At 45.2% G+C, this 15766-nt stretch overlaps 1 protein-coding gene across 1 annotated transcript in view; it reads right to left on the bottom strand.

The window, feature by feature from the left end:
- Positions 1 to 15766, bottom strand: part of AKAP12 (A-kinase anchoring protein 12) — a 106443-nt gene that overhangs the window by 28644 nt on the left and 62033 nt on the right. The window contains exon 2 of the mRNA XM_066247879.1: positions 13807 to 13936. Coding sequence (XP_066103976.1) covers positions 13807 to 13936 — 130 coding nt within the window. The remainder of the gene's footprint in view (positions 1 to 13806; positions 13937 to 15766) is intronic.

Here is a 15766-nt window from a genome sequence, read left to right as displayed (position 1 = left end):
GTAAGTAAGCCTCATGCAACTTCAAACTGTCTAGTGGTCACATTGAAAAGGATGAAAAACACTTGCGGTTAATTTTAATATATTTTATTTTCTCCCGGTATTTCCAAACATGTTATGTATGTCAACATGCACACAATGTGAAAAATTACTAATTTTACTTTTTTTTTTTTTTTAGTGAGGGAGAGACAGGAAGGGAGATGAGAAGCATCAACTCATAGTTGCATTACTTGAGTGGTTCATTGATTGCTTCTCATATGTGCCTTGACCAAGGGGCTCCAGCCGAGCCAGTGACCTCTTGCTCAAGCCAGTGGCCTTTGGGTTCAGGCCAGCGACTCGAGGCTTTGAACCCAGGACGTCAGTGTCCCAGCTCCACACCCTATCTACTGCAGCCCCACCGGTCAGGCTACTTCCTTTTTTGTATTTAGTCTTTGAGTCCCAAGTTGAGCACCCTTCAAATAGGATTAACCACATCTTAAGTGTTCAACAGCCACATATGACCATAGCACGACTCTAAACCTACAAACAAAACTGAATACTACCCTCCCCCCTACACCCACTAACTTTTTTCCCAAAGACAAATTAATCTCCTTGACTCCTGGATAGAAATGACCAAGATACCCTATCAAAGATTTGTCCAAACTTTTTCACTGTCCAATCCAAAGTTGGTCCCTTTTGTTTTTTCAGAAGCATAAACCTAAATCCCTACTACCTCCCTGTGACAGAGACCGAGGCAGGTACCCTGCCTCGGTGCAACCACTAGATAGAGTAACATGGTTTGACTACAGAGGAGTTCCTAAATGGCAAGGAATTCCCATTCATAGATTTAATTGGTACAGCTGTCGTTTTTATTGTCTCAATTTGAGTTAACATATTCAAATCTATTCTTTTGTTTTTTTTCACCAACTTTTAAAGAGGCTAGGCAGAGAAGTAAACTTTTAAAGAAATCCTCAGAGAGATAAAAGATATTGGAGCCAAGAAAAAAAAAAAGGAGACTTCAAAGAAAAGAATAATTAGAACAACAAAAAAGTAAGTTCTTAGATTTAAAAAATATAATAACAAGATGAAATCCAGTCTTGAGGACATTTTCCCAAAACAGAGAGCCAAATACAAAAAGATTAAAAAAAAAAAATGGAAAAGTTTTAATTAGGACCATTCTAGAAAGTCCAAAAGTCTGAATAATGGTAATCCCGAAAACAGAACAGAGAAGAGAAAGGGGGAACGAACTTTCCTGAAGCGAAGCCCACGCGCATCCGCGGACTGAAGCCGTCACGAGAACCTAAAATGCTGCCTACACGGAGTCCCATGGGATTCCCCAGTACAGGACCATCACGAGGCCGAGGGCCGCGGGGACCCTCTGCACTGTCCCGGGACTAAGACTCAGGGCAGCATCAGGTTCCGAGAGCAACACACCGGTGGGGAGGATGCTGACCGGGTCCTGCGTCTGAACACTGAATGGAAGTAGACACCAATGGCGGAATGTTGGGGACCAAGACTTGACGAGCATGAGGAAAACGCGTTTTCGTATCCAGCTCACTCCCTGGGTTTAGACAGGGCAGCCATGGAGCTTGAGGTTAGTGTAGGGGACTCCTCAGGAGGCTGGCTGCTGAGGTGCCAGCCCTGGTCCTGCTGAGACCATCCTGCTGGGGACTGGGCAGCTGCCACTTCATTGACAACCCACAGTTCCCTGGAAAATGGGCACGCTCTCATTCCTGTTTCTAGCTGCGCTACTGGGTAAGGCTACGAGCTTACAATCATGGTGAGTTAAGTACCAAAGCTGCAGGTGATATTTCAGCATCGGAAATACACAGCAACATCTATGAATCATTTCTTCATTCTGTTTGGCTTTGGCTTGTTTACCGATATCCTTGGTAAGGGGCCTCTTTTTCCCTGTAGGTTCTCCATCAGTGTATTCACCTCCTCTCACCAGTTCTTCCAGTGCAGGACCCTCGGTGTGCGGCGAACAAAGTTGTTCTCACCATTTATAGTGTTTGAGAAGGAAACGATTCTTAAAGAGCAGGAATGTTGAAACTGAAACCCAGTTATGCTTGGCAAGCTTCCACCATGCACATTCACGTTTGGAATATATATATATAAGCCCTGGCTTTTTTCTTTTAATGTGAGACAGCTTATTTCTCCCCCACCCTGAGATGTTTTGCCTACAGAAGATGAAAGGAAAGACATGATAAATGTTTTCAAATATTTAGAGGGCTACCGCGTGGAAGAAGGAGGTGAGAGGGTTCTAGTCAATTCCAGAAGGCAGCGCTGGGAACAGAGCGGAACACTGGGAATGGACTTCCTTTTATAGAGAAACCCCCGTGACCCCCCAGAGCGTTTCAGCAGCGAGCGAGCCCACGCTGAGCGGGCAGGAGTCCAGTTAGACAGCCTCCCACTTCCCTCCCACTAAGGCTTCTCAAGGGCCCAAACCTGACTGCTCGGTTAGAAAAAGCAGGTGTTACAGGCTAAACTGTGTCCCCTCCAACTGCATGTGTGGAAGTCCTAACCCCAGCACACCAGAATCTAATAGAGAGAGAGGGCTTTGAAAGAAGCGATTAAGTTAAAAATAAGGCCATTAGAGCGGGCCAGAATCCAAGTTGACTTGTGTTTTTCTTTTCTTTTTTTTTTAATTAATTTTTACAGAGAGAGAAACATCTATTTGTTACTCCACTTATTTATGCATTCATTGGTTGATTTTTAAAATTTTTGTTTATTGATTTTAGAGAGAGAGGAAGAGGGGCAGAGAGAGAAAGAGAAAAAGAGAGACATAAACACTGACCTGTTACTGTATGGGTCCTGATGGGATAGAACCCACAACCAACTAACCAACTGAGCTTTCTGACTGGTGTTCTTTTTTAAAAAACAATTTTCCGGCCCTGGCCGGTTGGCTCAGTGGTAGAGCGTTGGCCTGGCGTGCAGGAGTCTGGGGTTTGATTCCCGGCCAGGGCACACAGGAGAAGCACCCATCTGCTTCTCCACCCCTCCCCCTCTCCTTCCTCTCTGTCTCTCTCTTCTTCCCCTCCCGCAGCCAAGGCTCCACTGGAGCAAAGTTTGCCCGGGTGCTGAGGATGGCTCTGTGGCCTCTGCCTCAGGCGCTAGAATGGCTCTGATTGTAGCAGAGCATCGCCCCCTGGTGGGCATGCCGGGTGGATCCCAGTCGGGCGCATGCGAGAGTCTGTCTGACTGCCTCCCCGTTTCCAACTTTGGAAAAATACAAACAAACAAACAAAAAAACACCAATTTTCCAATGAGAGACAGAATAAGGGAGGGGAGAATGAGGGGAGGAGGGAAATGGGGGGAGAGAGAGAGAGAGAGAGAGAGAGAGAGAGAGAGAGAGAGAGAGAAAGAGAGAAGCATCCATTCATTGGTTGCTTCTCATATGTAACCTGACCGGGGATCGAACGCCTGACCTCAGTGTGCTGGGAGGATGTTCTATCCACTAGCACCTGGCCAGGGCCCTGACTGTTGTTCTTAAGAAAGGATATTAGACAGAGAGACACCAGGCCACGTGAGCATAATGAAAAGACCTGATGGAGAAGACAACTACTGACAAGGCAGAGACAGACCTCAGAGAAACTAAACATGGTGACACCTTGCTCTTAGACTTGCCAGCTCCAGATGGTGAGAAAATAAATGTCTGTTGTTTACACTATCCATTCTGTGGCATTTCATTACGGCAGCCCTAGCAAACTAATACAGCAGAACCTTGTATTTGGTGTCAGTCCACATTAAGACACATTCAAGTAACCACTTCATCCAATTAATTAAATCTAGCACATATCACTTTCCACCTGAACAGCTAATGCGTGCATTGTTAGCACTGGAGGGTAGGAAGTGGGCGTCAGCGTTGTACTGACACTTGAACTACAAAAGTAGCTGGAAAAGATTCAAAGCGTGCGACTCAGGAGTAAGACTTCATTGATAGGCTAGAAAGCTGTAAAACTTAAGTCCAGAGACTATATCTTCTGGATGTTATCAAAGCACCCATTCATATAATATATGTGAATTGTGCTCTAGAACATATCAGTGTAGAACCATTTAGGGGTTGCTATATTAGGCGAAACTGGGGATGAGTCGATCGTTGAGAAAGCACCTAAAGGATTTACATTAAATAAACTAAATGTTGCCCTGGCTAGGTGGCTCAGTGGATAAAACAGTGTCCCGGCACACCAAGATCGCAGGTTCGATCCCCAGTCAGGGCACACAGGAGAGGCAATCAATGAATGCACAAGTAAACGGAACAACTAAGTGGAACGGAGACTTGATGCTTCTCTGCCTCCCGCCCTTCCTCCTCCCCCTCCTTTCCTCTCTCTCTCTCTCTCTCTCAATGGGAAATTTTTAAAAAATTTAATTAATTAAATGGCTAAAATAATTTAATGTTTTCATTAGTAGCTTTGTCACAATTAGAGAACCATTCACTGTGGACCACCTCATTCTCTCCAAGGGAGAGGGTCTGAATCCTGGTATAGCATCTGGACAAGCCCGTAGGGCAGCTCATCTATGCTCTTCCTAAAATGGACCAGGACAGCTACCCTTCTCGTGAGGGACTGACGTAGCCCCTAAACTGTCGCCACTTCTAAGTCTTCATAGTAATGTAAGATTGACTGACAGTCTTGAGGGCAAGTAGATATGGCACTTATCAACATCTGTCACCCACCCTGAGCCATAACCACCCTCTATTACCTAATTCCCATCTTCTCCCACAGATGGGGAGAGATATGTTATCTGTAGACACATTGATGATGAAGCTACTTATCTTTCTTTCATACCAAAATGATTACATATGGAGACCTTCTTCAATAAATTTTTCCCTCTGAACTTTTTGTTCATTAAATGAAAACTTCAAATCTAGAACATGGCTTTTAAGATCAGACTAAGAAGAAAAAGCACATAAAAGTGTTCTTATAAAAAGGCGTAATGAAATGATCAAGGAGGTTCCCACCTGCCCAAGGTCACTTGGGTGTCTTCAAAGGCTAATCCTTTGCTTCCTAAGGCCTCTATTACTAGCATTACTGATGTTACTCAAGTCACAGAATTTCACAAATGGATGAGAGTGCTCTTGTTACAGATGAAAGTTGACTCTCAATGAGATAAATATATTCAAATCAAGGTTCCACAGTGGAACAAGCTGATAAAAGAGAGAAAGGGTAAATAAAGATCTCATTCCTTCTTCATCTCCCCACCCCCATTTTTTTAAGTTGGAAGGAAAAATAAAGGTTCATTGCACTGTAGACTTGGATGTAGTTCAGAGAGAAATGTCTTACCTATACAGCTTGGCCGTTAATTACTAAAAAAAATTAAAATAAATCTGGTACAGAGTATTATACCTGAAATTTGTCAGCGATGTAAGTAATTTCAGAGAGGCAAGCTAAAAATATTGCTGCAGAGCAAGGGAATGGATTGAAAGCAGTGCCCAGAGACTGCACACTATCATACTTTTGCCCAAGTTCAAGGCCTAATTTGTGAGTGTTCTCTCTAGTTTTGAAAACATTACAAAACAGGATACAGCTTGAGAAAATGTCATGCAATAATACTGTACTCAAAATACCAAAGTCAGGGAAAACAAAAAGCCCTCTCTGCCTGACCAGGGGTTGGGCAGGAGACAGAGCATCAACCTGGGATGCTGAGGTCCCAGATTCTAAACCCCAAGGTCGCCAGCTTGAGTGCAGGCTCATCCGGCTTGAGTGCAGGGTCGCTGGCTTGAGCGTGGGATCATCAAAAATGATCCTATGGTGGCTGGCTTGAGCCCAAAGGTCACTGGCTTGAGCCCAAGGTTGCTGACTTGAGCAAGGGGTCACTGTCTCAGCCGGTGCCCCCACCCTGGTCCAGGCATGTATGAAAAGCAATCAATGGACAACTAAACTGATGCAACTATGTGCTGCTGCTTCTCCTCTCTCTCCCTTCCTGTCTGTCCCACTCTCTCTCTCTCATTCTCTCTCAAGAAAAATAAAATCCCTCTTTGTCTACTGAGCACTTATATTTGATTGCATTTGCAAACTAGAGAGAACATTCACAAACTAGGCCTTGAACTCAGGCAATATCTGAGGACTAAGAACGCTCCTTTAATCATGAGCAGGTCAGGGTCTGCCTTCATGTTTCCCGGCAACATCTGGGTAATCAATAGTAAGCCCCTGTGAGAGGCCAGCACGTGTACTGAGAGTATCTCGCTTTGTTAGGGCTGATGCCACACAAGAAGCCTTGGATGAATCTATAAAGCTGTTTATTTAACTATGCGGGACATAAATAGACATAAACTGAAAAGCTAACAGATCGTCCCTCTCCCATACAAGTAAAAATATTGTTAACTTAAAACTCTGTCTTCATTTACTCAAACATTTGTTGAGCACTTACTATGAGTCAGACACTGTGCGAAGTCAGGGGACTCAGGACTGAACCATAGAGACCCATCCCCCAGCACCTAGCGGAGGTGGGGGGGGTCAGAGGCAGAAGTAAGGAATGCCAGATGCTAACAACTGATGTGGAGAGAAATAACAAGGAATGGGACATAGTAATGTGGGCAACAGGCATGTCTTCATGAACATACCAAGTACCAATTACGTCACACATTGAAACAGAAAAGAGATTGAATCAAAAACATTTCTTTCCAGTGGAGAAACCAGTCTCTCAGAGAAAAAGAGGTGGGGAGGTAATCTTTGAACAGAGGCCTAGAGCAGCCTTTAGGATAGGTGTTCACTAACCAGAAAGTTCTTAAATGATCAAAAAGCAAAGAAAAACTACTTGTAACTGCAGAATGGATTTTCTGGAAGGGAACAAGATTTGCAGGGAGGGCTGCGATCACTCGGCGGTAACCTACGGCCCTTCCATGTCCTGAGGGCACCCGGAGCTGGCAGGTTCCAGCAGCAAATTAGGTAAGAGCGAAGACAGTGATATGAAACACCATTTGAAAAATGAAATTCTCCATAGTGTTCCAAGTGAAGCTACTAGGTAACTGGGCAATGGGTCCTCCATCCGTTACTGTGTCTAGGGGAAACTTCCAGATACAGAAATGTGGGATCTTGCAAAATATAAGAAATACGCCCTCAGCAACAACATTTTGAGATTTTTTTTCCCCTTGGGGGCAAGGACTGCCCCCTGGGTTGGAGCAGATATACAATAGTGGTCCATATGCACATTACCTGAGCAACCTTGTCACCATTCTCCGATTAGTGTGACAAAGCTGTCTTTCTGGCAAAGCCCTTCCCCTGGGTGGAGGGCAGATACTTTGAAAGCAGTGGGCGCGCAGTGGCAAACGCTGGCGGTCTGCCGCTGAGCTCTGGGTAGCAAATAGTACAATGCATATGTGAACAAAAGTGTCCCAGCCCAGAAGACCACCACCGTTTATTTGCTCACACAAACAAATGTGACCTGTAAAAGACGAGGAGGAAGCATGGCCTCCACAAGCTTTCTAATGTTTGCGGTGCACACTCTGCAGAAAAGCAAAAAATCATGAAGAGCTGCCTTGTAAACGAGACATTCAAATGTATGAACATCTATGATAAGCATTTGATTGCTCTTACATAGCAATGAGTTTTTTAGGTACTTGAACAACCAAATGTGTGATTACTAGGATAAAAGAAGGTTCTTTAATTTTTTAAATTTCATAATGTTGAATTTTCCCATTTGTTTGGGGAAGAAAAAAAAAATCTCCCTAACAGATACAAAGACTGAGTTTATGTTTTTAAATCTAAAAAGTTCTAATTTGCAAGTTTTATATCTAAAGTTGGACCCAGACCAAGATATAATAATTCAAAAATCTTTTCTGTTCGTGCATTTAACTCATGCAAAACCAGGTAAGCCAGAGACTACAGAGCAACTGACAATTTGGGTTCAGAGGTGTCTTTTCTTTTAAATCTTTTCAGCAGAAGCAGATTTTCCACAAAACTAATGGCACTTACGTAGCCCTGTGAGTGCTGGGAGTGACATGTTGTAATAGAACTTTCCAGATGGGAAAGGGCCGTATTTCTATGTAAGCAGTTTATTTTTATTATTTTTTCCCATTGATCTGAGAGAGGAAGGGGCAAAAGAGAGAAAAAGAGAAAGAGAGAGAGAGAGAAGCATCAACTCGTTTCACTTAGTTGTTCCATTTAGTTGTGCACTCACTGATTGCTTCTCATACATGCCCTGACCTGGGGTCAAGCCCGCGACCTCTAGCACACCTGGTCACTTTATCCACTGAGCCAACCAGCCAGGACTCTATGTAAGCAGTTTTGATAAACGATAAATCACCTAAAAAGAATTCCAAGGAAAAGAACTAAACTTCTAAGGCTAAAGTAATTTGTCCTAAATTCTTTTTTTTCCATCTTAATAAATATTTCTAATTGTGTACTCTCGAAAAAATGCCATCCCCAATTAGATAATCTTCAAGTCCCTTCCAAAACACATATATGTAACCCTGCTGCAGTTTAGAAAACACTTAGTAGGCACTCGCTTTTTTCTGTCATTTAAAGAATATTTACAAGGAAACTGGATCCCATTTCATTACAGGAAGAGGATTGGTTCCAAATGACCAGAATTTCTGGTCTTAGAAAGACAGCAAATCAAGACGCGAAAATATATTCACTTCTGGCTTTGCCTGAACATTGTCACTTCAGATAAAAATACTCACGCAGGAATGGCCCTTGTTTGTAGTTTTCTCCCAACAACTGACCCATCTTTGGTGGGACCAAACCCCACCCTGGCCATTGTCCCAGGGACCAAGATGGGTCAGACTGTTCTTCCCGAGGTGGACAGTAGTAGAAACCAAGGTCCCCAAATCCTCAATTATGTATTACATAGGAAACAATGCCTTTGTTTACATGTAGAATGGCATTCTGGAAAGAACCATAAAATCTAACCATAGCCATCACTGATCTCGAGAGAAAAAAAATATTGTTTAATGATTTAACATAAAACTTTGTGTGCATTACCTTACCAGGTAGACACAATGGGGAAAGAGAAAAACACAACGCAGATATCAAGCTGCCTGGGAGACCCAATAACCCAAAGGAGTAAACGTTGTGCCTAAGACAGTACAAGTTTACCCCCAAAGCAGGGCCTCGGGAGATGCCCCTGCTGGTGGCCTCTACAGCCCCGGCCTGGGAGAGGGAGAGGGGAGTCTTTCCTAAATGACAAGGCCTTTTCAGGGTCTTGTGAAGGACAAGGCATATGAATGACCACTCTCCCTGCAAGAGGCATTTGCTGTTTACTCAGACCCCATGGGTCAGAAGCCTGAGTCTGGTGGGGGAGACAATAGCCTAATCACAGGGTGGGGACCTGATTGATCACTTAGATCAGGGGTCCCCAAATTACGTCCTGCGGGCCGCATGCGGCCCCCTGAGGCCATTTATCCGGCCCCCGCCACACTTCCGGAAGGGGCACCTCTTTCATTGGTGGTCAGTGAGAGGAGCACATTGACCATCTCATTAGCCAAAAGCAGGCCCATAGTTCCCATTGAAATACTGGTCAGTTTGTTGATTTAAATTTACTTGTTCTTTATTTTAAATATTGTATTTGTTCCCATTTTGGTTTTTTTACTTTAAATTTTATTTTATTTTTTTAAGATTTTATTTATTCATTATAGAGAGGGGGGGGAGAGAGAGAGAGAGAGAAGGGGGGAGGAGCAGGAAGCATCAACTCCCATATGTGCCTTGACCAGGCAAGCCCAGGGTTTTGAACCGGCAACCTTAGCGTTTCCAGGTTGACGCTTTATCTACTGCGCCACCACAGGTCAGGCGGTTTTTTTACTTTAAAATAAGATATGTGCAGTGTACATAGGGATTTGTTCATAGTTTTTTTATAGTCTGGCCCTCCAACGGTCTGAGGGACAGTGAAATGGCCCCCTGTGTAAAAAGTTTGAGGACCCCTGACTTAGATGTTGACCCACAGGGCTGTGATGCGAATGATCACTTAGATGTTGACCCACAGGCTGTAATGCGAATGGTCACTTAGATGTTGACCCACAGGCTGTAATGCGAATGATCACTTAGATGTTGACCCACAGGCTGTAATGCGAATGAACTTGGGTCTGGACTAAAGGAAAACAGCCCGCAGACTTCCAGCAAACATGGCGCAGACAGAAAGGGTTATTTGAAGCCATGGGCACCTCTCGTCTCCTATCAGCCCTGCACAACGGTGTCAGATGAGAGGCCTGACCCCAACACTACCTCGCTGGCTTGTCTCAGCAATCCACACGGCCTAATAAATACTTTGTAAATTCCAGTGTTTTCCTTTCTGGGTTTCCGTTCCACCCTTTGCTCCCAGGACACAGTTCCCACAGATGAGCCCGTGGACACGCCCGGCACTGGCATTCAGACCCATGTGGGTTTGAATCTTGAGAACAGTATCAGCCTACCTCATAGGGTTGCTGTAACTTTTCCAGGTCAGAATGCACAAAACGCACAGTTCCAGGACCGGTAATAAAAAACTTGTGGAGCGTTGGCTGTTGTTATTCGCACTGTGACAGTGTCCATTGTCTCCATAAATCAAAACCCAACCTTGCCTAAGCCCCCAGAGCTGACCCCACCCTCTGACCTCAAACGATTGTCCCACCTGAACCCCGATTGTCCCACCTGAACCCCGAGCAGCTCTCATCTCTTGCAATTGTTGCACAATCTCCACCACATCTCAACCTTTTCTATCTGTTGAATCCTTCCACAGACTAGCTTCTTGTCTCCCCTGACGGTGAGCACCGTAAGCGGTGCACTGTTGCTTAGCTGTCTTCCTCTTCCCTGAAGCACCCAGGACACTGGTTTGGCCACGGAAGACTCCCAAACCGCTGTGGCTTGATTTGATTCAAAAGTCACCACAGGAAGGATAGCGTGTGCCACTTTGGAATTTGAGTTGAGCTGTTCGAATTATTTTGGTAGAAATTTTTTTTTTTTGTATTTTTTTTTTCCTGAAGTTGGAAATGGGGAGGCAGTCAGACAGACTCCCACATGTGCCCGACCAGGATCCACCCGGCATGTCCACCAGGAGGCGATGCTCTGCCCATCTGGGGCATTGCTCTGCCGCGATCAGAGGCATTCTAGTGCCTGAAGCAGAGGCTATAGAGCCATCCCCAGCACCCGGGCCAACTTTGCTCCAGTGGAGCCTTGGCTGCGGGAGGGGAAGAGAGAGACAGAGAGGAAGGAGAGGGGGAGGGGTAGAGAAGCAGATGGGCACTTCTCCTGTGTGCCCTGGCCGGGAATCGAACCCGGGACTCCTGCACGCCAGGCCAACGCTCTACCACTGAGCCAACCGGCCAGGGCCTTTGGTAGAAATTTTTTGAAATACTCACACTAGGTTATGCAAAACCTCCTGTGAGACTGTATCTATATATTTTTTAATTGGTCGATTTGAGAGATTGGCATTTCAGGACATGCTCTAACTGACCGAGCAAACTCGCCAGGGCCCGTATTTCTAACTTTACATTGAGAGCCTCTGGTGCCGTACAAAGGTCACTACTGAAGGGCTTCAAAGCAAGTCTCCCAATGTGCCACTTTGTCACGAGGATTATTTGGAGCTAAGGGCAATCAGAGCCAAACAGATTTGGGGAGAACTGTTTACTTCCGCCCTCAACTGCCTAAATTCACACTGGTCAGGGGGCCTGTACCAGTCGGAAACTCACCTACAGAACAGAGCAGGGCAACCTCTGTTTTCCAAGCACCTCCTGTGCCCTCCTGGGGATGGCCATTGCCCCCTTTGTGTCTCTAGACCCCGACCCCTTTGTTTAGCCCAGGAGGTTGTAAGCTTCCATTACCTGGCTGCCTTCTGCGTTTCCTACCTTCACTGGCCACCCCCTCTCCTGGTGTGTAATTAAATTTGTTTTTCTCCTGTTCATCTGTCACGTCATTTTGTTTGACCAGCCAAAGTATCTAGGAGGGAAGAAAGGAGAATTCCCCACCCTACAGCTTGAGGCAGTTTTATGAGGACATTGAGCCAAAACAGGTTCCACATGTTGGAAGAATGTCATCTAACCAAGGCACTGGCCTCTCACAGGATGTCCCCATCCATTTGGCTTGCTCACATCACATATAAGAGTCAGTTTACGGTAGGCCAACTCGTCTTTTGATATATCTTCAATAGTGGTTGTTAAATTACCCCTTCATGGCCCTGGTTGGTTGGCTCAGTGGACAGAGCATCGGCTGGGCATGTAGAAGTCCCGGGTTCGATCCCTGATCAGGGCACATGGGAAAAGCGACCATCTGCTCCTCTTCTCCTCCCTCTCTTCTTTCCCTCTCTCTTCCTCTCTCACAGCAGTGGCTCGGTGGATCCACGCATTGGCCCCAGGCACTGAGGATAGCTCAACTGATTCGAGCATCAGCCCCAGACGGGGTTGCCGGGTAGATCCCGGTTGGGGTGCATATGGGAGTCTATCTCATTATTTCCCTTCCACTCACTTAAAAATAAATAATTATCCTTCCATTTATGATTAAATAGAATGATGAGAAGAGAACTCAAGAATAGAGGAAGGTTCTTCTTCCACAAATGGGCCTTCTCAGGACATCTACTGGTCAAGGTACTTGATTGTGACCCCAAGGTGTGGTTCTCGCCACTCTGAAGGGGCTGAAATCAACCCACTGGTAGTGTGGGTGAAAGGCTCGCTTTCCCATAACCACCCCCCTAGGATCTCAGAGCTCAAGAGCTACAAACATGCAGCATCCCAGAGTTTAGGTAAAGACAGGTGTGCACCTTGAAACACACACCGCCAGGAAAATGGGTGCAGGTGTAGCAGGCTAGTCTCTGGAGTGAGAGACACCGACTCTTAAAGAACCACGACTCCGCCTGACCAGGCGGTGGTGCAGTGGATAGAGCGTCAGACTGGGAAGCGGAAGGACCCAGGTTCGAGACCCCAGGATAGCCAGCTTGAGCGCGGGCTCATCTGGTTTGAGCAAAAAGCTCACTAGCATGGACCCAAGGTCACTGGCTCAAGCAAGGGGTTACTCAGTCTGCTGAAGGCCGTCGGTCATGGCACATATGAGAAAGCAATCAATGAACAACTAAGGTGTCGCAACGAAAAACTGATGATTGATGCTTCTCATCTCTCTCCGTTCCTGTCTGTCTGTCCCTATCTATCCCTCTCTCTGACTCACTCTCTGTCCCTGAAAAAAAATTAAGAACCACGACTCCATTGTTTCCAACAAGGATTCCGTGGATGCCAGACAAGTAGCTGGGAAAAGGCAACAGTGAAAAAAACAACACAAAAAGACAACATTAAATTCCAGATAAATAGCCTGACCAGGCGGTGGCGTAGTGGATAGAGTGTCGGACTGGGATGTGAAAGACCCAGGTTCAAGACCCCAAGGTTGCCACCTTGGGTGCCGGCTCATCTGGTTTGGGCAAAAAGCTCACTGGCTTGAGCCCAAGGTCGCTGGCTCGAGCAAGGGGTTACTCGGTCTGCTGAAGGCCCGTGGTCAAGGCACATATGAGAAAGCAATCAATGAACAACTAAAGTGTTGCAAAGCACAACAAAAAACTAATGATCGGTGTTTCTCATCTCTCCGTTCCTGTCTGTCTGTCCCTGTTTATCCCTCTCTCTGACTCTCTCTCTCTGTCTCTGAAAAAAAAGAAAAAATTCCAGATAAAGACCTCTAAGAAAGAGGAAACATGACTTGACTTCCTGGACCCAAGCATTGGTATAACTTCCTAACCGAAGTGTAGGGCCCGCCCAGATGGTCAGATAAACACTTCCTTTTATAACCAATTCACTGCTTTTGTTGTCAACATCAATCACCCCCAGGGAGGGTGGCTATATACAAACTGCCCAGACCTGTGTTTATTATTCTCGAGTCACGGCAGGTGTGGTTGGCCCTGCCGCCCCTGCTCTGCCCAGAGCCTGGAAGGCTGGCAGCTTACCCTCTGCGACAAGGACTTCTTCCTCCTGGCCATTCGGGGCTCCCTCCTGGAGGCCGAGCTCGCCTTGCTCAGCTAAGCCTTGCTCAGCTAAGCCGTTGACAGTGGACAGCTGACCATTCTTCTGCAGGAGCTATGGGGAAGACAAAACCGAATTTTAGTCTTGACAACTAATTTAGAAATACTGTAACTTCAAGAAAAAAATAACCACTGTAGAGAAATACAGAGAAATGGACGGTCAATGACAATAAAGATGTAAGTCTTTCAGCCCTGGCCGGTTGGCTCAGTGGTAGAGCGTCGGCCTAGCGTGCGGAGGACCCGGGTTCGATTTCTGGCCAGGGCACACAGGAGAAGCGCCCATTTGCTTCTCCACCTCTCCGCCGCGCTTTCCCTCTGTCTCTCTCTTCCTCTCCCGCAGCCAAGGCTCCATTGGAGCAAAGATGGCCCGGGCGCTGGGGATGGCTCTGTGGCCTCTGCCCCAGGCGCTAGAGTGGCTCTGGTCGCAACATGGCGACGCCCAGGATGGGCAGAGCATCGCCCCCTGGTGGGCAGAGCGTCGCCCCTGGTGGGCGTGCCAGGTGGATCCCGGTCGGGTGCATGCGGGAGTCTGTCTGACTGTCTCTCCCTGTTTCCAGCTTCAGAAAAATGAAAAATGAAAAAAAAAAAAAAAAAAAAGATGTAAGTCTTTCATATGAATGATCTGGCTACCTTACAAAAAGTACAAGGAGCTACTATTGTCCAGCACAGTGGTAGACAACTTGGTCCCTGCCGCCCACTAGGGGGCGCTCCAGCTTTCATGGTGGGTGGTAGCGAAGCAACCAAAGTATAAATAAAAAAGACAGATTTAACTATAGTAAGTTGTTTTATAAAGATTTATTCTGCTAAACTTAGTGAAAATCCGACATAGAGTACTCGGTAAGTAATTATGATTATATGCTTTAACTTGCTGTAACTCTGCTTTATAAATTTTATAAAGTAAAGTGACTTCCCTACTTTATAAATCACCATTACTGTGGAACCGGTGGGCGGTTAGAAAATTTTACTACTAGCAGAGATACAAAAGTGGGCAGTAGGTATAAAAAGATTGACTACCCCTGGTCTAGCAGATAAGGCTCTATATCCATGTAAACGTGCACACCATTCACTCATTCTTCTGAATACCATCTATGATTTACACGCCCCCATTCCGGGCTTATTTGAAGTATAACAAATAACACTGGGGAACAAAATTTTTGTTGTATCCACAAAAACGCTTGTTCTTACCTAATTCGAGTGTGCTGATCTCAAATCTGACATTAGTTTTTCTCTGTAAGCTACAGTTTTTTTGTAATTCAAGATTGTAGGTTTTCATCTTATTGTAAAATTTTCAACATTTAGTTTAACATAATGAAGTAGAATGTCTTCTTGGGCATTATCTTTGTGAAAATATAATAATTTATATAATGCAGTAAATACACTAATACACTAAAAGATATGACTGCATCAGAATTTGTCTATAATTTCAAAACAGAATATATTAAAACACTTATTTTAATCATAAAATTTGCGCAAAACTTATTTAAATTCTAGTCAGGCAAAAATTTGCGTTTGTAGCTCTTGCGTTTGTGTACTTGTTGAGGACAATCTTGTTTGATGCTCCAGCAGTAGTCTGCTCATCACTAACAGCTCCAAGATTTTTGGGAAACTTATCAAGGTGACAGTCAGGAAGTGAATCTTAACGTTCATGTTACATCCAATGTCGTGGAAAGCCAACAGTATTTTGCATCCCTTCTTCCAGAGCTTCACGTTTCAGCCACGAGCTCAGCTGTCCCACAAACACAGAAAGCAAAGATACTTTGTGAAACCTCTCTGTTGTCCTAGCAGGAAATTTACCACTTTAAGATCCACACAAATGATCCAGTTATGCTCCTCATACTTCAGAAAGTTGAGCACAATTTTTATGTCATTATAATCTTCTTGCAGA

The sequence above is a fragment of the Saccopteryx bilineata genome, chromosome 12, assembly GCF_036850765.1.
Source record: "Saccopteryx bilineata isolate mSacBil1 chromosome 12, mSacBil1_pri_phased_curated, whole genome shotgun sequence".
Classification (NCBI taxonomy): Eukaryota; Metazoa; Chordata; class Mammalia; order Chiroptera; family Emballonuridae; genus Saccopteryx; species Saccopteryx bilineata.
The sequence above is the reverse complement of the archived record's forward strand: the minus strand, read 5'-3'. Positions and strand labels throughout refer to the sequence as shown.